General features: G+C 38.9%; 1 protein-coding gene across 5 annotated transcripts in view; it reads left to right on the top strand.

Annotated features, from left to right (window-relative positions):
- Uimc1 (ubiquitin interaction motif containing 1) overlaps positions 1 to 22377 on the top strand; it is a 120445-nt gene that overhangs the window by 49911 nt on the left and 48157 nt on the right. For 2 of the 5 annotated variants that reach the window (XM_005376406.2, XM_013509668.1), the window contains exons 4-7: positions 11625 to 11749; positions 12452 to 12557; positions 12866 to 13602; positions 20738 to 20802. In XM_005376406.2, the coding sequence (XP_005376463.1) occupies positions 11625 to 11749; positions 12452 to 12557; positions 12866 to 13602; positions 20738 to 20802 (1033 nt within the window). The remainder of the gene's footprint in view (positions 1 to 11624; positions 11750 to 12451; positions 12558 to 12865; positions 13603 to 20737; positions 20803 to 22377) is intronic. The other 3 variants (XM_013509674.1, XM_013509677.1, XM_013509672.1) reach the window with 2 other exon arrangements.

The following is a 22377-nucleotide window of genomic DNA, read 5'->3' as shown; positions in this document are numbered from 1 at the left end:
TTTTTCAGAGTATTGTAATTTTCACTGTATAGATCTTTTAATTCCTTTGTTAGATTGATTCCTAAGTATTTCATTTTGGGGGATGCTATTGTGTAGGGTATGGGTTCCCTAATTTCTCTCCCAGTGGGTTTGTTGTTCGTGTACAGGAATGCTATTGATTTTTGAGTGTGGACTTTGTACCCTGCTACACTACTGAATTTGGTTATTAAATCTAGAAGTCTTTTGGTGGAATTTTTGGGGTCATCTGTAAATAAGGATGATTTTACTTCTTTCTTTCTTATCCTTATTCTTTTTATTTCTCTTTTCTAAGTTACTCTGGCTAATGTTTCTGGAAATATATTGAATAGGAGTGATGATAGTGGACATCCTTGTCTTGTTCCTGATTTTAAAGTGAAAGCTTTTATTTTTTGTCCATTTCATATGATGTTGGCTGTTGGTTTATCATAGATGACTTTTATGAGATTGAGGTAAAGACCATCTGTTCCAACTTCCTGTAGGATTTTTGTCATGAATGAGTGTTGGACTTTATGAAAAGCTTTTTCTGCATCTATTGAGATGATCATGTGATTTTTTTATCTTTGGCTCTGTTGATATGGTGTATTACATTTATTGATTTGCATGTATTAAACCATCTCTGCATTCCTGGGATGAATCCCTAGCAGTTAGGGTGTACAGCCCATTCCACCTGGAGGATGCTATAGAAGACAGTGACCTCCACTGTCTCAGCATGCCATAAAGAATTACAGGGTTTTGTGTCTCTCAGGGGAAATGAAACAGGAGATTAGGGTGTGGCAAAGCTGGCTGAGGATTACAGAATTCCAGAACACATGCACAAAGCAGTTCTTAGAGCCCTACATGTGGACTTCTTGTGAGAAATCAAGCAAGTTTTTGATAGGATAGCCTAGACCTGATGTCAACCTGAGAAGTGGGTGATACAAAAATGACAGCCCACATTGAGTTTTTGCCATCTCCACTCTTGCACGATGGCCTGGCCTCACACTGTAGGTTGTACTTTTCCTACTTTTACTTGGCCCAAACTTGCTCTGCAGAGCCTGTTTCTTTTCCCACCTTTAATAAGACTTTAGTCCTGTTTGCACTTGTCTTGATCAATTTTTTGCTCAGGACAGAAAGAACCAAGAAACCACCTTCAGAAGGAGACTCCAGCACAGTAAAACCCAGTAACAGTACTTTTCCTGTGTCCTGTATCTTTGGTGCATTTCTCATTCATGTTTTAAACTGTTTTCCTCAGCTCTCCCAATTTTGTACTTATTTTCCCTGAATCCATATTGAGCATTTTGAGTGATAATTGTGTAAACTTTTGGGTCATTTTCTTTTTGAATGCATCAAGTTTCTTCATTTCTTCTTTAAACTTTTTGTAGAGTTCTGCTACCTTGTATTTGCTTTCCTCTCCATTGGTGTTCCCTAGATCTGACCTGGGGGAGTTGGCAGACCTTGGGGCTTTTGTTGTCTTGTTTTACTGTGTTCCTATGTGTGTATTTGCATCTGTATATCTATGTTGATGTACTATATTTATATGTTGTGTGTATTCACACAGTTCCCTTCTTGCCTTAGTTGTGGTTAGTTGTGGTCTGCTTGCATGTAGCCACATGAATTCCCCTGAACTTTTTTCAATCCCCTGCCCTCTTTATCCAGGAGGCAGAATCTCACCCTGATCCTAGTCTTGGCTTAGGGACCCTCATCCTTCAAGATGTTGCAAATTTGGCAGGGGTAGCCAGGTTGAGACTCAGGCAGATATAAGATTTCAGGTGGAGACTCATTGGTGTAGGGGTTTGTCTGGCACTGAGGGGTGGGTACCAAAATGCCAGTCAGATACTCAGGCAGCATGGAGAGGGTGCAGGTTACTGGGCACCAGGAGAAGGCGAAGTGTGCTGAGGCACCAGGCAGCGACTCAGGAGGGCCTGTGACCAGTACTGTGTGCAAAATGGAGACTCTGTTCACTGTGGGACCAGCTAGAGACTCTAGGTGGTAACTAAGGTGGGCCCCATTCACTTGTGCATGTGGACCCAGGACTGATGTGGAGTGCCAGAGAGTGACTCCAGCAGGTCCAGGAAGTGGGTGGGGTTATGGATACTGGGTGGAGACTCAAGGGAGCCTGAGGTGCCTAGCCTATACTTTGGTGGGCCTGGAACCAGTGTGGGGTGCCTGACAGAAACTCAGGCAAACTTGGGACTAAGAATGCTAGGTGGAGGTTCAAGCAGCCCTGGGGTGGGGGCTGGGTGCTCAAAGAAGACTCAGGTGGGCCTAATACTGATCTGAGGTGCCAGATGGAGGCTCCAGCAGGCCCAGGGATGGTACTGGTCACCTGACTCAGGCAGGCCTGGGACCAGCGCTTAGTGCCACATAGAGACTCCTATATTGAGTCCCGTTTTTAATTAGATACATTATGTGAGTAATCCAGCTAAGGCCAGGACTGGGTTGAGAGGCTCAGGTGCTTTCAGAACTGATGTGGTGTGCTAGATGGAGACATTAACATGCATGGATTTGCATGGGCCTGTGGTGCTCAGTGGGGAGTCATGTGGGCCTGGGACTGATGGAGGGTGCCAGACAGAGACCCCAGCAGGCCCATGAAGGGTATAGGGCAATGGGTACTGTGTGGAAACTCAAGTGGGCCTGGACTACCTGGTGTATAGACTCACCAGACCTGGGACCAGTGCTGTGTGTCAGATGAAGACTCTGGTGGCCTCAGAACCAGCTTGAAACATCTGGCACCTCCATCTGGCACCTCAGATCAGGCAGAGGCTCACGGGCGGACTAGGGTACCCAGTTGAGATCTAGGTGTGCCCAGGACTGATGCAGGGTACCAGGCAGAGGTCTAGGGATATCCGTGTGAGACTCAAGCATGCCTGGGGCACCAGGCAGAGATTCAGACAGCCCTGGAACCAGTGCTGAATGCCAGCCAGAGACTGGCAGGTGTGGGACTGGCCTCATGCTCCAAGTAGACTCAATTAAGTGCAGGCTTCCCAGCACAGACCTGGGTATGCCTGGGACTGATGCTGGGTGAATGATGGAGTCTCTGGTGCATCCAAGGAGGTCATGGGGTCCCTGATGCCGAGTGGAAGCTCAGGCAGGCCTAAGGAACCAGGTGGAGACTCAGGTGGTCTGGGGTGCTTAGTGGAAACCCAGCCTGCCCAGGACTGATCCTGGGTGCCAGACTGAGACTCTGGCAGGCCCAGGGAGGGCATGGGGCAATGGCAACTTGGTGGAGACTCAAGCAAGCCTGGGTGCCAGGCAAAAAGCTCAAGCAGGTCCTGGGTACTAGATGGAGACCCTGGCAGATGTAGGACCGCCTTGAAGCACCAGGAGGAGACTCAGGTGGGCCCTGGGGCATTTGGAAGGTACTCACTTGGGCCCTGCTGATAAGGTGTCAGAGGGTGACTCAGGCAGGCACCATTCACTTGTTTATCCTCTTGCTACCCAAAATCAAGGGTGTGGAGGCAGAGAGCTTCCCCTGCCCTTGGTGAGGGCTGCTGAGAGTGCTGCAGGGGTGCTGCTTCCTCAGTGTTTGGAAAAGGGATTATGGAAAGAAGGGGCCAGAATAGTCAGAGTCTGTGCTGGGAAACTAGTCTCTGTAGTGCACCTTGGTTGCCTCCAGCTACTTAGGAAGTTCTTGAGATGCTCTCCCAGGATGAGTCAGGATGGAGAATGTGTGAACTGGCCCTGGTGGAACTGCTTCCTCTCTTTTTAACTACATTTGGTTTAATCTTGTATCTTCTTTCAAATTGATTTTCTGCTTCCAGTTAACCAGTGTTTCTAGTTGATCTTCCCTAAGTTATCTCTGACATGATTCCTCTAGTTAGCCATGTTTTCAGACTTTTGATTTCTTAGTGTTTTAGTCTTGATAGATTTTGTGTTTCTAGAAATTTGATATTTCATCTAGATTATTTAATTTGTTGACATAGTATTGTTAATAGTATTGTCATAATTTGTTTTTATTTCTAGAGAATGAGTAGTAAATGTAACCACTTTCATTTCTGATTTTATAATTTGAGGTTTTTTTGTCCATCTAACTAAAGGTTTGTTAGTTTTGTTGATTTTTTCAGTGAATCAGTTTTTGGTTTTGTTGATTTTTCTTTGTTGTTTTTCTGTTGTTTGTTTTCTCTTATGGCTGTTTTTGAAGGAATTCTATTCATTGTTTTCTGTTTACTGAAAATGATCAGATTTTTAAGAGAACATACCTTTAATCTCTTGCCAGGAGGCTTTCTCAGACAGGTTTTTATTTTCTCAGAATCTAATGCAAACTGTGGTTAAAGTTTGGTTGTGAAGTGTCTCCAAAAGGCCCATGTGATAGAGAATTGATTCCTACATTGGTGATCAAATTGGGAGGTATGGAAACTTTAAGAGGTGGGGCCTAGCGGGAGGTCTTTGGGTCATTGAAGGCATGCCTTCAAAGGAGATTGTGGTACCTGGTCTCTTCCTCCCTTTTGCTTCCTGCATGAGGTGAAGGATTTTGCTCTGGCTTATACTCCCACAATGATATGCTGCTTCTCCCAAAACAATAGGGCTGTATAATCGGACTAAAAACTCTAAAACTATGAGCCAAAATAAACCTTTTCTCTTTGTAAGTTTATTATCTCAGACATTTGTTATAGTAATGGAAAGCTAACAAAGATAGTTGATACTGATAGGGAAATCTTTGCCCTTTCTGTTTACCTGAGACATGTGGAGAAATCTTTAGAAATAAATGGCTTATAGGTAGAGTTTGGAAATTTTTGGAGATGCAAGCTAGAGAAAATGTAGAATGCTAGATGCAGTTATTGGTGGATGATTTTGGTTGAATAGTAAGAATGTAGACAGAAACCAGATATGGTAGAACAGCCTGTAATCTTAGCATTATGGGCGGCTGAACCTGGAGAATCATGTTTGAGGCCAGTTTGGGCAATTTAATGACTTAGTGAGACTTTGTGTGAAAAAGGAGAGTGGAGGAGGAGGAGGTATAGGTTTGTATGAAGGTCTTTGGTTCAATCACCAGTAACCCCCAACCCCCCCAAAAAAAATCCCAGTAAAAGTTAGGTTAATGAGGTATCAGATGAAAATGAGGATTCTACTGGGAACTGGACTAAAGGGCTATCCTTGTTACACTGTAGCATTGTAGCTAAGAAGTTAGATATTTTGTCCATCCTCTGGGACTGTGGGAAGCTGAGCTTAAAGGTGGTAGACTAGTTTATCTAGCAGTGGAAGTTTCAAGGCAGCACAGCACTCAAAACAGTACTGTGACATTACTGTCTGCTTTTAGCCTAATTTATAATAAAAATTGAAAAAGGCATAGCGGGAAGATTTTCAGTTTGCCAGAAAAAGACTGTATGTAAATTTTTGGGTAATGAAGGTGTGGTTATTAAGCCAAGTACCAAAGGAAAAGAGCTCTTGTGGCATTTCACGAATTGGCAAGGACCCACTCATTACAGACTTAGGGATATAACAATGTGAATTCGTTTCAAAGACTTTCCAGGGCCGAGACTTTTGAGAAGATTGCTCTAATTAGGGGAAATTATACTCACACATAAGATATCATTTCTTGTTTTATAAATGCAGAATAAATTCTTTGAGGCTCTGTGGTAGAGAGGTTTGCTTTTCTTTTTTAGCTTTAGGCAAAACATCTCATCTTTTGAAAAATGTATTTAGCACAACTCTTACTACTGTACCTAGTTTCCTGAAAGTAAAGCACGTAAGTGGGGACGGTCCTTTGAGACTCCAGGCTTTTGTGCCAAATGTTTAGGAAGGTCAAAGTTTGCCTTCAGGGATTAGAAGTCAACATAGAAAACAAATGCAGTTACCTGACACCTCTTCCTGATTTAGAACAAAGCCATATAGTGGAGAAAAATTTGTGGTGTTGCTTCAGCTTTGTTACACTGAAACAAGTTCCCACATGTATCTCGTATCATCATCTCCATAGAAAATACTAAGTTCATCAATTTATTAAGCTTCTTCCAATTTTAATCCGGTACCTGTATTTCTAACTCCTCCAAAACTGGGGGGGGGGAAAAAAAAAACCCTGTCCTTTATTATTCTCTGTCTATTTATTTTAATGGAGATGAGAGCATCGTTTATTTTTAAAAATAAATTTATATATGTATGTATTGAGATGGGGTCTTGATATGTAGTTCAGGTTGACCTTGAACTCACTGTGTAGCCCAAGCTAGCCCCAAACTCATGGTGATCCTCCTACCTCAGCCAAGTGCTGAGATTACAAGCATAAGCCACCATGCCTGGCTATTTTTTTTAACAAGGTGTATATTTTGCTTTTTAATTCCAATATAGCAAATAGTGCATAAATAACAAAGACTTCATTTATGACAATCTTTAGGGACATTTACATGGAATTATACTCCAGAAACCACCAGCAGTTCAGGAATCATTGTACATGTTGAATCATCTTTGACCATCTTCAAATAATACTTAAATATTATGAGTTTTCTCAGTTGCATACTATCCTTGTTGTATATCCTTGTTTTAAAATGATGCCTTAGAGCAGTGGCGGTACGCCTGTGGCACATGTGCCACAGTGGGCTGTTTGTATCATTGAAAGCTCTGAAAGGTTCGCCATCACTGCTTTCAAGTCTTAGTCACTTTCCTCATCACTGAGAAACAACACCGAACACCCACAATTTAAAGGAGTAGTGGTTTATTTTGGCTCACTTTTCAGTCTGTGGTTGGTTGGCTCCAAGGCAAGAGGGCATGGTGGCAGGGGCATGGCAGAGGAATAGCTGCTTACCTCATGGCAGCCAGGAAGCAGAGAGTGAAGGAAAGAGCTGGGAAAGGAGATAGACCTTTCCAAGTTACACCCCAGTGACCTGTCTCTTCTGACCAAGTCTCACTTCTCAACACTCAAGCCATATAGCCAGCTATAATGCTGCTGCAATCCAGTCACCTTCTATAAGCTTCCACCTGAGTGCAGGAGGTTATGGGGGGATTTCCAAATTTGATGTTGTCAATTGTTTTCATTTTGTCTGTTCTGTGAGTGAAGGAGTATATCTCTCTGGTTTTGATTTGTATTTTTCCAATAGCTAATGAGCACTTTTTGATGTGTTTGTGAAACATTTATTCACATCTTTAGCTTCTTTAAAAATTTCGTTTGTCTTATTTCCACAAAGGAATTCTAAGTGAATGCATGACCACTAAACCAGAATTGCAGAAAATATTTAAGAGAATCCTAGACAGAGATAGGGAAGTCACCAGCACTGAGAACCCAAACAATAGTATACATATAAATGGGAGAGTAGTTAAACAAAAGGAAAAAAATAAAGGAATCAAGGCTGAAAAAAACAATGCAACAATAAACAGGATTCATTAAATACATTACAGTAATAACTGTCCATGTCAGTGGTCTCCCTAATCAAAAGACATAGTCTAGCAGTTTGGATGAAAGAAAAAATACAACCATATATTGCCTACAGAAGACACATTTCATCTAAAAGGAAGTACAGAGACTGAAAGTGAAAGGATAGAAAATCAAACCATTCAGCTGGAGCCAAAAAAACAAGCAGAAGTAGCTGTCTTATTTTCAGACATAGCAAACTTCAAGCCAAAACTGATCAGAAGAAAGATTGCCACTACAGACTAGAAAGGGAACACTTTAACAGGAAGAGCTAACAATTGTAAATATCGATGCACTGAATATTGATGCACCCAACTTCATTAGACAAAAATTATTGGCCTTAAGAGGTTAGTACCATGCTAGATGTAAAAAGCGGCACTCTCCCACCTCTCTAATTTGTGACAGTCAGAAATTGCCAATCAGCATTATCAAATGTCCTGAGAGAGGAAAACTGTTCCCTAGAACTATCATGGGTCATTGTTGTCGCCAAGTGGAAAGAAAATGCTCAAGAATAAAACCTATAGTCAAGAAGTTAAAGCCAAATGTGATAATAAAGCAGTAAAAGATAGGGCTGCATGTTAAGGGCACACTATTTTTTTGTTTTTTTGAGGCAGTCTTTCAGTATTTATTTATGTTGTATAGGTAGGCCTCAATCTTGGAATTTTCTTGCCTCAGCTTTCTGAGAAGCTAGAACTACAGGTACATAAAACCAACCCTGTTTTTACCAGCTATGCTTAAAGTGAAAACAACTTTTATTTTTAGAAATGTGAGGCTCTAAAATTAATTATGTATATATGTACATACATACACATAAATACATATAGGTATATATACACAGCATTGTTTTCAGCCATTTTCTTGATACTTGCAACTGAAATAGTCCTGACTGATGGTGTTAATATTATATAACTTGTTTGCAGGTATGTAGGAACTCAAACTGGAAATTCAAATACAGTGCAATGGGTATTATGCAAAAAGAGTAGTAGTAGTGGAAAGTCTTAGCAGGTATGGTTTTTGGGAGAGTGAAAAGGCTCATAGGAAAAGTGTTTCCAAAGCTAAACAGAAGTAATTCAGATAAGAGGTAAGTTGGGTGAAGACTGAGGAGAATGGTGCAGAGAACTATCTGTTTGTTTTTTTGTTTTTTTGTTTTTTTTTGTTTTTTTCCGGTACTAGGAATCGAACTCATGACCTTGTGCTTGCCAGGCAGGCGCTGTGCCGCTGAGCTAAATCCCTAGCCCCCAGAGAACTATCTGAGCAAAAGAATAACAGATGTCTACGTGGATACGGCTAGCAAGATCAAAAGAGGTTGAATGTTAGGGTCTCAGAAGAACAAAGAATATACTTAAATGAAAACAATTGAGCACAATTTATTTACAACACAGTAATAAGGAGAAGGTAAGACTGATTCTCAAGAGTCAGGTAGCATCACAACCTCTGGGCTTGATAAGAGATTTCTGGGCCCTACCCCATGTTCAGGTTCAGGTGGCATGTGCCTATAATCCCAGCACTCTGGGAGGCTGAGTCAAGAGGGTCACAAGTTCGAGTCCAGCCTGGGCAATTTAATAACATAATGAGACCTTGTCTTCAAATGAAAAATTAAGAAAATGGGCTGGAGATGTAGCTCAATACAAAGGTCTTGGGTTCAGCCCCTAATCTCCAATACTGGTAAAAAACAACCAACAAAACAAACTCCCTTAAAACTGACCTCATCTGGAAAGTTGAAGAAATCTGCAATTTGGAGATGATATTTCAATTGAGCTCTGAAGGTAAAATAGAAATTAACCAGTTACAGCAATTGAAGAGGGTTTCAGGAAGAGGAAAAGCATTTGAAAATCCCGATGCAAGAGTTACTGGCTTGCTTTATTTTAGGACCATTGGTGGTAGCAAACCTATGGCACACATCATGCAGTGGGCTGTTTGTTATCATTGAAAGCTCTAAAAGTTTCACCATCACTGCTGTAGGAACTGAAAGAAAGCACAAAGTAAATGTAAATATTGAACATATTTTGTAACACAAAATTCACAAGGAGAGAGAGCCCTAAATTTGAATCCAAGCAAAAAATGCACCTAACTGAATTTGAAATGACCTTAACAAAAGTGCAAATACAGTGAAACTTGTTGGCTACAACTGAGGCAACACTTAGAGGGAAATTTATAGCTTTATATGTTCTAACAAGAAAAGAAATGTTTAAAATCAGTGATTCAGGGGCTGGGGATTTAGCTCAGTGGCAAAGCGCCTGCCTGGCAAGTGCAAGGTTGTGAGTTCGGTTCCTGGTACCGGAGAAAAACCAAAAAATAAATAAATAAATAAATAAAATCAGTGATTCAAGCTTTCCACCTTAAGAAGCTAGAATATGAAGAGGAAAATTGACCCAAGGTAAGTGGAAGGAAGAAATACAAAGAGCAGAAATCAGTGAAATAAAAAAATAAGCATATAGGGCTGGGGATTTAGCTCAGCAGCATAGCGCCTGCCTGACAAGCGCAAGGTTGTGAGTTCGATTCCCAGTACCAGAAGAAAAACAGCAACAAAAAAAGCATATAATAGAGGAGAAAAACCACCAAAATTGGTTCTATGAAATGGTCAATAAATATATAACTCTCTAACTAGACTGATCAAACATAAAAAAATACACAAACTGGGGCTGGGGATTTAGCTCAGTGGCACAGAGCCTGCCTGGCAAGCGCAAGGTCATGAGTTTGGTTCCCAGTACCAGAAACCCCCGCCCTGCCCCCCAAAAATACACAAATTAACAGTGTCAGGATTAAAAGAAGGGACAGCACTTCTGACAGTCATAAAAAGGATAATAAAGGAATACTATGAATGATTTTGTACCAATAATATGACAACTTGGATCATGCATTTTGAATGGGGATGGTATCAAGAGGACAAAAATTGACCCTTGGGAGGCAAAGTCTACCAAGCATTCCATTGTATAGACCTCTGATAGAAATAGTGAGGCTAGTGGTTCTTTAATTGGATTTCAGTTCTCTAGATTTTATAAACTCATTTGGAACTCTCACTTCTCTCTACCCCAACCAAGATACTCTTACTCAATTTTTCCATTCATTTCATATATATCTATTACGTTTCCATTATGTACAAGGCATTGATTGATGGCTAGGGATATATTTGATGTATACTCTTCTCCCACAAACACATACATACACTGGAGATTGAATCCAGGCCTACATGAGCTACATCCTCAGCCAGCTAGCTGTTTTTAATATCGATACAGGATTTTGGTAAGTTGCTCAGGCTGGCCTTAAACTTGTCATTCTTCTGCCTCAGCTTCCCAAGTGCTGGGATTATGGGCGTGTGCTACCACATCTGGCTATTCATTGCCTTTTGATCCATTATATTCATTGTCCTTATTGAAGCTCGAGTTCCACTTTTGGCCACGGAGAGGTTTTTGTTTTGTTTGTTTGTTTTAGTTGGCTCCTGAGTTCTTTTAGTATGACCCTCGTAGTGTCTGACAGATTCCTTGCTCACAGCTCTGATAAATATTCTAGCTCATCTTACATGTTTTATGCTCCACACTTGGTTTGTTTGTTTGTTTTTTTGGTTTTTGGTTTTTCTCTGGTACCAGGAACCGAACTCACGACCTTGCGCTTGCCAGGCAGGCGCTTTGCCACTGAGCTAAATCCCCAGCCCCTATGCTCCACACTTGGAATCATCCATTTCTCCAATATATTGCATTTGCTTTTAATGGAAAATAGTGTTTGAAGATCACATTGAGGTTACTAGGAATGTTCTTTTTTACTGTATAAACCAGAGTGTTCTGAAGAATAAAACCACAATGGTTAAAATTTAAGCATGCAGCAGTGTGCTGTTTAGCAAAAACCTCTGGAGTAGTTTCTCTATTTATTATTCACCAAATATTTTCTACCGTGTGCCAGGTACTCTTTTGTACTGAAAATACAACAATGAAAGCTAGGGCTGGGGATTTAGCTCAGTGGCACAAGCACCCGCCTGGCAAGCGCAAGGTCCTGAGTTCGATTCCCAGCACAAAAAAAAAAAAAAAAAAAAAGGAAAACAATGAAAGCTATAAATTAGAACTGTGCCTTCATGGGAGCTAATAGTCTAGTTAACCCAGAGTTCTTATTACAACTGCTACTGATGACCTTGACCAATAACTTACCTTTTGAGGTTTTCCTCATTTATTAGTTTACAGAATGGTGCTAAGTGGTCTATAATATCTTCAGTTGAAAAGTTTAATACTTTTGTTTTGTGCTTGTATACTAATTACTGTTCGTGGTATCCTTCCTTCTCTTCTTTTCTGTTCTTTTATAGAGATGACAGAAGAAGAACAGTTTGCCTTGGCTCTCAAAATGAGTGAGCAGGAAGCTAGGGAGATGAACAGCCAGGAAGAGGAAGAAGAGGAGCTCTTGAGGAAAGCCATCGCTGAAAGCCTGAATGTAAATATATTATGTTGAAACAAATTGTGAGTTTTATTAGTAATGTTCTTTGGTTTCTACAGTGTTATGGTTGTATTAGGAACTAGTTACAGTAGTTTACAGCTTTCCGTTAACAAGTATTTACCATAATAATTTTTAAAGTCTATGTTGAATTATTGGCTAACCTAGTTTGAAATGTTTTGTTAACATATGGAAGAGTTTTTTTCTATCCCACAGATATTTTCAGTACATAAATTAAAGGAAGCATAGTGAATTGACTGCTTCTGAAGAGTTACAGAGTACCAGCAATCTTAAAGGAGGCAAAATGACTTGTTTACCTCCTGTTTTGTGGAAAGAGCAGAGGGAATGAGAAAAAATGGGCAGCTTTAAAAATAATCAAATAATGTTGAATTGTGATTTGAATCTGTATAATTGAAATTACTTTAAATGTTAAGGATACTATTAAGTGCAGGTTCTGAGCCATCTTTGATTGCAGTCTGAGCCATGTTTTATACTATTCATTTCTCTGTACTAGAAAAGGATGTAGTACAGCGTTTTGCACATAAGCATTCTATACATGTTGTGGAATTGAATTGAATATCTTCCTTTTTGAGAGGAGAAACTCATAGGGACAGTGGCCTCCCATTTGTGTTCTTCCTGTGACTTTTCACGTATAGCTATTTTAACAATAAACTTGGTCTGGTGCGGGATCACTTGTTTCAGAGTTGCCGGTCTTCTGATGCTTCTGCTACCAGAACTCGACCTCTGGCCATTGGACCATCTTCACAGTCCCACCAAGAGAAAACCACAGACTCTGGGACCACTGAAGGCATGTCTCCCTGTTGTGACTTCTTCCATTCATCAAGTATAACCGTGTCATAGCAATCTCATGCTGAGAATAGATATACAGAAATACCCCAAATCCCTTTGCTGATACTAAAGAGGTTCAAACAGAAAGTAGTTGAGATCTCACAATACCCAACATACTTTTATCTCCAAGGAAAAACCAACCTTTGGTTAAACCCAAAGAAGAGCCTTTCTTAGGCACATTTTGTAATTATTGGTAAGTGATAGCTTACCAACCCCTTTTAATAAAAAAGTTTGTCCTTAGCCCTACTTTTTCTCAAATATCTACAGGCATATGGCAGCTGGTACCTCCATCACTGTTTAAAGGCTCACATGTCAGTCAGGGAAACGAGGCTGAGGAAAGAGAGGATCCTTGTGACCACACTGAAAACACTGAAGAGGAGCCGGTCTCTGGCAGCTCAGGAAGCTGGGACCAGTCAAACCAGCCAGTGTCTGAGAATGAGAACGTTAAATGTTTTGGCAGATGTACTGGCCACTTGGCTGAGCACACACAGTGTGGGAAGCCACAGGAAAGTACTGGGAGGGGTTGTGCTGTTCTCCAGGCTGCCCAGGGTAGGGGGGACACATCTAGGCACTGTCTGCCTATCCCAGCAGATGCAAAAGGTCTCCAGGACACTGGAGACACTGTGCACTACTTCTGGGGTATTCCATTCTGCCCTGCTGGAGTAGACCCTAACCAGTATACCAAGGTCATTCTCTGTCAGTTGGAGGTTTATCAAAAGAGCCTAAAAATGGCTCAGAGGCAGCTCTTTAAAAAAAGGGGATTTGGGGAACCAGTGTTACCTAGCCCTCCTTCTCTGATCCAGAATGAATGTGCCCAAGGAGATCAGGCTAGTGAAAAAAATGAAGGCATCTCAGAAGATATGGGAGATGAAGACAAAGAGGAGAGGCAGGAATCTAGGGCATCTGTCTGGCACTCAAAAACCAAGGATATCCAAGAAAACCAAATTAAAAGCTTGAAACAGAAACTTTTGTTGGAGGAAGAACCAACAACCAGTCATGGTCAGGTAAGGGTCAGTGATACTGTAATTAAGGATGATTTATTCACAGATTAAACAAGGATTATTTTAGCTATTTTTTCTTTTTGTGGTCTCCCTCCATTATTAAATTAACACATGCTCACTGTAAGAAATGAGGGAAGTACAGAAGATTATAAAGAAGAAACTACCTATAATATCAGCACCTAGAGACAGTAACTATTATTTCTATGCATATAAAATCCTTTAAAAAATATACTTTCTAAAAATTTTTCAATGAAGTGAAGACTTCTGTACAAACTGTTCCTTCCCTCTTTTTAGTTTATCCTAGGACTTTTGCTATTTATAAGTATACTTGAAAACATTATTCTATCATATGGATATACCATAAATAATTTTTTGTTCTTTAAAAATTTTATTTTAAAAAAGTTTTTGAATAGGTAATAATGTTTATGTGGCTCAGAATTCAAGAAGATGTAAATTTTAAAAATCTGTCTCCTATCTCCATCTTCCAGACAGCCAAATCCTCTGGATTCTTAACTGTATTCCTAGTTTCCAGGGTATCCTTAGATATTTTATATAGTACAAGCAATATATATATATATATATATATATATATATTCAGTTACTATATTCAGTTGCTTCAGTTACTCAAATGATAACATATTATCCACATTCTGCCCTCATCTTTTTCATTTAATATCATTCCACACAATACGTAAGTTTCTTAAACTTTTTGATGTGGAATATAGGATATATGATGAGTCATACTTCATCAGATAGCCAGTTGATGAACATTTAGGTTGTTTCTAATGGTTTTCTGTTATAAACAGTACTGCAGTGATTACTCTTAAACAGAAGACATTTCATTGACATTGGAGATACTTGTAGGGTAATTTCATATAAATACAGTTGATTGGTCAAAGGATATCTACATTTAAAATTTTGTCTACTGATATATTGCCCTCCATAGAGGTTGTATATGTTTATACTCCCATTAGCAGTATATGAAAACACTAGCTTCCTCACGACTATACTAACACAGTACTGTCGCAATTCTTAGTTTTTGCCAATCTAAGGGATGAAAAATGGTGTCTCAATGTAATCTTAATTTTTATTCCTTTGTGAGGTTAAACTTCTTTTCCACATGTCTAAACCCATTTACTCATTTATATTTCCTTTTCTCCTTAGATATTCTGGTCTTCCCTCCCCCCCCCCTTCCTCCTCCCCTTGAAGCATCCTTTATATATTTAAGGGAAGTAGTCCTTTGTGATACAAAGTGCAGGTAGTTTTCCACTTTAACCACCCCCCATCCCCAATAATGGTATATTTCTGATTTTGCTTATTGTAGTTTTCTCTAGTTTACTGACTAGTCTCCATTTTGGGACTTTTAGGTTGCTTTTCAGTCTTTTCTGACATAGTGAGATTGTATTATATATGAAAACATGTATCTTTTTTTTACCCTTTAAATATTATGAAAGCAATCATATAATTACAAACCCATTATACTTTTGAAAGTATTCTGTTTTGGGCTGATATTTTTTATTGCTATTTCTCTGTTTGAGTTTTTGGTTTTGTTTTACTATTATTTGTTCATTTTTTCATTATGATAAACAGTTAAGAAATGGTGGCATTTGAGATGCTTCATTACAGTGAAGAAAATAATTTTGAATTTTGTTTTAGTAATTGTGTGTCTTTAAGCAAGCATTTAACCTGTTTGTATCTCAATTTTTATATCTGTAAAATGGGAATGAAGCAATTCCTATCTTTCAGTAGTTGCTGTAATAAAGTGAATTTGTATGAATTACCTAGTATAATGCTTAGGAGATTATAAATACTCAGCAAATGGTAGTTCTCTCAAAGGGATCAGAAAGTCACTTACTGGGACTGCCTATAGGGATCATTCTTCCTAGCAACCTTCTTCATCCACATTCTCAGAAGACATGTATGGGGAGAAAAGGCATTTTCCTTAACAGTTCTTTTACTGGTTGGCCTCTTTTCAAGGAAAGTTGATGCTTACGATAATATGTTTCATTTGATCTTATAATTCAGAGTTGCTGCACCTTAAACTCCAGAGGATGACTGTTAATGTTTAATATAATTTATGTTAGCCTGAAAAATCCCAGGGGCCAGAGTTCTAGAGTATAGATTTGTGTTAAGCTCTGTATTGTGTCAAGTTTGACAGCAGGGCTTCTGGGGTGATCTAGCAGCTGGTCTTACTAGGTTTGAATTTTCTAACTTCATGCACAGGCCACCAGATACTACAAATAGTGTTATTAGTTGACACTAGTTACTACAAGCTAAACCAAGCTAGTATAATTAAAAGGAAGACTGCTGGGCATGGTGATGCACACCTGTAATTCCAAGGCTTGGGAGGCTCAGCAGGATTGCTTCGAGTTAAAGGCCAGCCTGAACTACAGAATGAGATCTTATCTAGCAAAAATTTTAAAAAGGGAAAACTTTATAATAAACTAGTATCTTAAATTCTAAAATAGGACTGTAACCAAGCCTGAAGAAGGTACTAGGTGTAGAAAATCATCTGTAACTTTTGGCATCCTCATCCCTGTGATGTATCTGTTTCATTTTTCTCCCTACAGATTGGCTTCTCTTGCTTTGTTCTCATTATAGGTAAAAGATATTGATCCCTTAGCTCCCAAACTTAAATATCAGTTATAGGAAATTTATTCTCTCCCATTTGCAATTTCAAATTCCCAGGAAAAACTTATAGGCCATTTAGTGTTAGTAACCCTTACCAATCAGTAGGTAATAGCCTGAAGGGTATATGTGTCAAGGTACACAAATGGCTGTAAGACCACTCATACTGGGATGAGAGCCATGAGGTACAGCGTTCAGTAAAAGGAGACAAGGCAGACAACCTAGTAAGTACATAACACAGGCATTAACATTAATTTTAGAGATCACTTAGAAATGTTGAAAAAATGCTAAAAAGTATAAAGTTAAAAGCCTCCACAGTCCCACCATCCTAATTATCCTGGTTACTTTTCTCTCATTGCTGAGACAAAATATCTGACGCCCAATATGAATGAAGGAAAGGTTTATTTAACTTACAGTTTGTGCAGGTTTCAGTCCATACTTGGCTGGCTTCAAGGCGGAGCAGCACATGGCAGAGGGCAAACGTTCATGGCAGCGGAACAGCAAAGCAACAACAGCACGAGGGAGGAGTGGTAGAGCGAGCAAGCCTCTTTCCCTCCCTTATATTGTAAGCAGGCTACCCCCACCCGGGGAGCGTGTAGCACTCACATAATCTCCATGCCCTTCTCTTGCACAAGCTCAGGATGAATACAAAGTAAGCACCCTGGCTCCCTGCTGAATCACATAGTTAACCTTCTAAACTCACATTGACACAATGAACATCATAGAGCAGGAAGGAGGTATCCTTTTCATCCAGGATGTAGAACTGCTGAGTCACTTAGCCAAACCTCTAGACTCCCCAAGTTGACACAGTGTATCAACCATAACACCAGTGCTGTCAATGTTATATTCTTCATCTTTTATTCCTTTATTTTTGGTATGGCTTAGATCATGTTATACTAGGGTTTCTTCATGTTTTGTTTTTCCCCTGGTGCTGGGGATGTGCTGTCATATATGCTGGACAAGTGGTCTGCCTCTGAGCTATGTCCCCAGCCCTCATATTGGTATATTATTATGCATATCTTATATATATATAAAATATATGTGACTTTGCCAGTACTGGGGATTGAACTCAAGGCTTTCATACTGAACTTCCTCCCCCATCTCTCTCTCTCCCTCTGCCTATATATATCTGTCTATCTATCTGTCTATCTGTCTATCTAATGTTGAGATAGGGTCTTGCTAAATTGCTGAGTTGCCCAGGCTGGGCTCAAACTTTCAATCTTCCTGCCTCAGCAATAGCATTTTTTAAACATTTTCCTGTTGCAGGTTATTTTTGTTGTGATGAACATCTGTGTACATGAAATTTCTTTATTTAAAATCAGTGTCCTTGTGAACAGGGAGCCAGAAAATGGTTAGCGTTATAAACATATAGACACAGTATTTATTGCCAAGTTGCTTTTCACAAAGATCTGACAATGTATGCGAATGCATGCTTCACCACAGCCTTGCCAACAGAGTAGTGCCTTTAAAAAACAAGAGAAACTTACCTATGTTATAGGCAAATGATAAAAATCTTATGAGTGGGACTTTTCCTTTCATGTTGATCTTTTGCTTTCAGGAACTGTGGGTAAAAGAATTTATATTTTTGTTAAACATTTTCTGTTTAAAAAATTTTTTTTTCCGTGTTGATTGTGGCTTTGCTGGACCTGCCAACATTTGAGACGCCTTCATTGACAGAAATATCAAGAGCGTTCCAGAAATTAGGACTCAGAAAAACATTCACCTTGGGTCACATTAGTCTGTAATAGGTTGAGGATCAGATAATAACTGGTTTCTGACATCTCTGGGATAAGGAAAGATGTTAATAAATCAGACTTACGCCAGACTTATTCCTGAGAAGTGACCATTTCTGGCTATTCTTTTAATTACACTAAATTCCTATGCCAATCTGAAGTCTCTAGGCTATTTATTTATGGTCCTATTCTTCCTATACCTTTTCTCCCTCTGTTCCCTCTGCTTATGCTTATTTTATCTTCCTAGGAGATCACTTTGATGGCATTATGGCAGGAAGGTATTGATGTGGTTACTTGCTTTTCAGTCTGGTCATTCATTTTTCAGTCAAGAAACTGAAACTTGTTTGGCAGAAATGACCAGACTCTGGAATTTTGAGAATTGACTTTTTACTAGCCAAACATCAAGCTGAGATACATATGTATATATTTATTTTGTTAATTTATTATGGAATAAAGATATTTTCAGGGACCAGAGTATACAAATCCACTGTATATTGTTCCTCTTTCTAGGATGAATATACCTGGAAAACTGAAATAGTAATCAGAGAATAGAAACTTTTAGTGGAGTTTGACTGGTCTGTGGAAAGGCCTGATAAGCTACCACTGCCCCACAATAGAGATCATTTTGTTTTTTTTTTTTTTTGTTTGTTTGTTTGTTTTGGTTTTGCTCCGGTACCGGGAACCGAACTCACGACCCTGCGCTTGCCAGGCAGGCGCTTTTGCCGCTGAGCTAAATCCCCAGCCCCCAGAGATCATTTTGTAATGACCAGCTTATGGTTTATTCACTTTCTAGGCCACTGTGCTGAAGACATTACTTGAGCCTGCAGCTTTAGAGTTTTCTTTCTTAGATTCAGTGCAAACCATACCTTTTCCATGAACATATTTCTTCAGCAGAATGCAGTGTCTTGATTAGGCTACCACTTTGTTATAAGTTTTCCTATTCATTTAATTTAGATTTAGATAGTCTAGTCAAATTTTGTTTGCACGTTTTGCTGTCTTGTTTTCATATTCTGGAAGACTCTCACTTTACTCCTAAAAATAAAATTACTATCATTGAGGTGTAAATTTAGAAAATTAAATAGTTTACTGAAATGAAGACATTCTTGGGATTCCTTATTGAAATGGTTGGGAAGAGGAAAACAACAGTAGTGGTTAGAGGATGGATTTGGGAATCAGATAGTTCCTAGCTTCACTTTTGGTCATTTATGTGATTTTGGGTAAATTATTTAACCTCTTGAAGTTTCATTTTCCTTATTTCTAAAAAATAGGGTTTTTTTGTTTTGCCTCTTAAGGTTCTTATGAAGTTAAAGGAGATAATGCGTGTAAAATTATTTGCATAGGCCTGGCACTTAATAGGTGCACAATAATTATTAAACAACTCTCCAAGGAAAGTTTGAGATATGCTTTAATTAACCTAAGGTAGAGATGGAGGTGTCTTATAACTATTAGTACCTTATAATTACTTTTGAAGTCTGTCAACAAAATTCTGTTAAGTGAACACTAGGTGTCAGTGTTTACTTTTTTGAGATTTTAAAAACTCACTGCAGAGTTCAGAGTCCTGTGATGTATTTATTGTATTTTAGTCCTTTTGACAGTTTTGCTCAACTCATTTTTTTCTGATGACTATATTCCTGCTCATTGCACAACTTTACCTACCTTTGACAAAAGACTTAGTTCAGTGCCCTTTCCCCCCTTTTAAGTCTATCTTATCGTTTACCTGAGTGGTAGAAAAACGACTGCCTGTTTAGATTTTTAAATATCTTATTGGGAAATCTTGAAAACTTTGGCTGTTAGCTTTACATTTATTGGAAGAAGGTTCACAGCCAAGGCACTTTCTCAGAAGTCCACTTTTCAGGTAACAGTAGCTGCTTTTACATGCCTGCCTTTCTCTGCATCTACATTTAATGAGTTGACATTTGCACTCACTCTACCGTGAATCAATGGAAATAATCTTTTCCGTATGCAATCCTTATTGTTTCATTTCTCTTTGCTTCTTTTCTTTTCTCCTTTCCTTTCTTCCTTCCTTCTTTTCTTTTTGAGACAAGGTTTTAATACGATGTTAAAGCTGGCCTTGAACTCACTATGTAGCATAGGCTAGCCTGGAAATTGTGGTAATCCTCTTGCCTTAGCCTTCTGACTGCTGAGATTACAGACATGTGCCACCATACCCAGTTTTTTGCATTTCTTAAAAGGTGTTGGTGTGGCCACATTGAAAAACTACAGCGACAGATGTGTAGCAAAAAGAATCTTTGTAACTTTCCCTTTGGGATGTCCTGTGTTATATCTTAGATGTGCTCAGAAAGATTTCTTTCATGAATTGAAATGTTTTTCCCAGCTCTGTATTTCTATTGAAAACTGGCCTTCTCTCTACATTTCCCTCTTCTACAAAAAAGTTTTATAATTACTTCTCTGAAATCATAATTCATTTGACCAATTAATGTTGATATAGCCCTTGCAAAGTGCATTGCATATATTATCTTGTTTGATTCTCACAGTAATATTCTATGAAGAACTTTAATACTTATGTTAAAATGAAGAGATTCAAATGTGACTTACACAAAATTACAAAGATGGTAGATGATTTAGACCTGTTTAAATACCAGTGTCTCTGAATATACAGAGTACATTGTTTTTTTACTGAAACTTAAAGGCTCATGTAAAATGTGTATTCTTATTCTAATTGCTAAACAATGACATTGTACAATTAATATTTTTAAAGGAAGAGAAGCTAATTCATGTGTGCCTGCATATTTAAGATGTTACATATTTCTTTGCAGTCTTCCCAAGGGGTGTTTGTTGAAGAAACTTCTGAAGAAGGCAACTCTGTGCCTGGTTCACAAAGGTGAGATTATATGTTGCTGTGGGTCTCAGTTCTTTTCTGATGGTACCAACATAAAGAGGAGGAAATTACATGGGTGAAACTGTGCTCAGACAACTTACCAAAGAACTGGTGCCCAGCTCTTACCAAAGAACTTTTAGGTCTTTTATAAGCACAGACTAGGAGAAATCACTGTTATCTCCAAGTTCTCAAATATGTGTGTTATAGAAGCCTACAGTATTGAGACCTGAAGAGATCTTAGAGGTAAGAATTCTTATCTTTTCTAGTCATCTTGGCGTAAGTCTGATACACTTTATTCCTGAGAAGTGATCATTTCTGGCTATTCTTTTAATTACACTAAATTCCTATGCCAATCTTAAGTCTCTAGGCTATTTATTTATGGTCCTATTCTTCCTATACCTTTTCTCCCTCTGTTCCCTCTGCTTATGCTTATTTTATCTATGTTTCCAAGCCTTATAAACCTTTTAAGTCTACAACCTTTAAAACCTTTTTAAGACTTACATCCTCTGTGAAGCCTTCATATTATTCAGGCCACATAGATCTGTGCCATTCTCATTCTTTGTCTTGTGCCATTTTTAATCTGTTGGTACCACATCTTTCCTATAAATGGTTATACTCTTGCTAATTTGTTTATGACACTGCCTTCTCAATCTTCTTACTGTGATAATAGATAGTGATTGATTTTAAATCGCACAAAGGTTTCCAGTCACTTTGTCTAATAATTTTGAGAATTTCACAAGAGTTTAATTTTGTTTTGTGACTGTCATCTCCCATATGGAAGCTGAGGCCCAACTGCCATTTGCTATAATTTAAATGATGTTCTTTCTTAGGCTTTTGGTAGGTAGTACTAGGTATTTCTCCCTGGGCTGAAGAATATGGCTTTGATTCTTTTGCTGTTAACAGTTTGGAAGAGTTTCTGGAGTGGACCTTCTGCTCCCTGTAGACCTGTTTTATTATGGTGAGTCTGTGCAGAGCAGATGTAGGTTTTAATAAATGATTATATGCTTTGTCACCAGGAGAAAGCTGAAATTGCAGGCAATGTGGTTTGACTTCAAATTGATTAGCTCATTTTATAAATGTCAGCAAATTGTTTTGTGATGGACCCTTTGAATAGAGTCCTAATGTTACATGTAGAATAAACTGTGTCTGGCTTGGGTTTATAACAAATGCTATGAGGTGTTTTATTTAGAAAGAGAAATCACTTGTGGCTTTCTGTCAGGATTTAGTTATTTATAAGTCAGTGGTGTCTATTCTGTCTTCGCTGTGGTTTTTCGTTGATATGAGGATTTGTATTTTTTAAGTGTCTTCTTGCATACTTGATCAGTCTAATCATAAAGCTCGTGAAGTGTGAGGGGGCTAGTTCACATGCTCAGATCTCTTAACCATGTGTTCCAGTGTCAGGAAGAGATAGCATTCCATGAACAGGAAGGGATAATTGAATATGTTCTCTTTTATTTATTTTATTTTTTTTTTGGTACCAGGAATCAAACTCAGGACCTTGCGCTTGCCAGGCAGGTGCTTGTGCTGCTGAGCTATATCCCTGGCCCAAGAATATGCTCGCTCTCTCTCTCTCTCTCT

This window comes from Chinchilla lanigera, unplaced genomic scaffold (assembly GCF_000276665.1).
Source record: "Chinchilla lanigera isolate Chin_1 unplaced genomic scaffold, ChiLan1.0 scaffold00007, whole genome shotgun sequence".
Classification (NCBI taxonomy): domain Eukaryota; kingdom Metazoa; phylum Chordata; class Mammalia; order Rodentia; family Chinchillidae; genus Chinchilla; species Chinchilla lanigera.
This window is presented reverse-complemented; position numbering and strand designations above follow the sequence as displayed.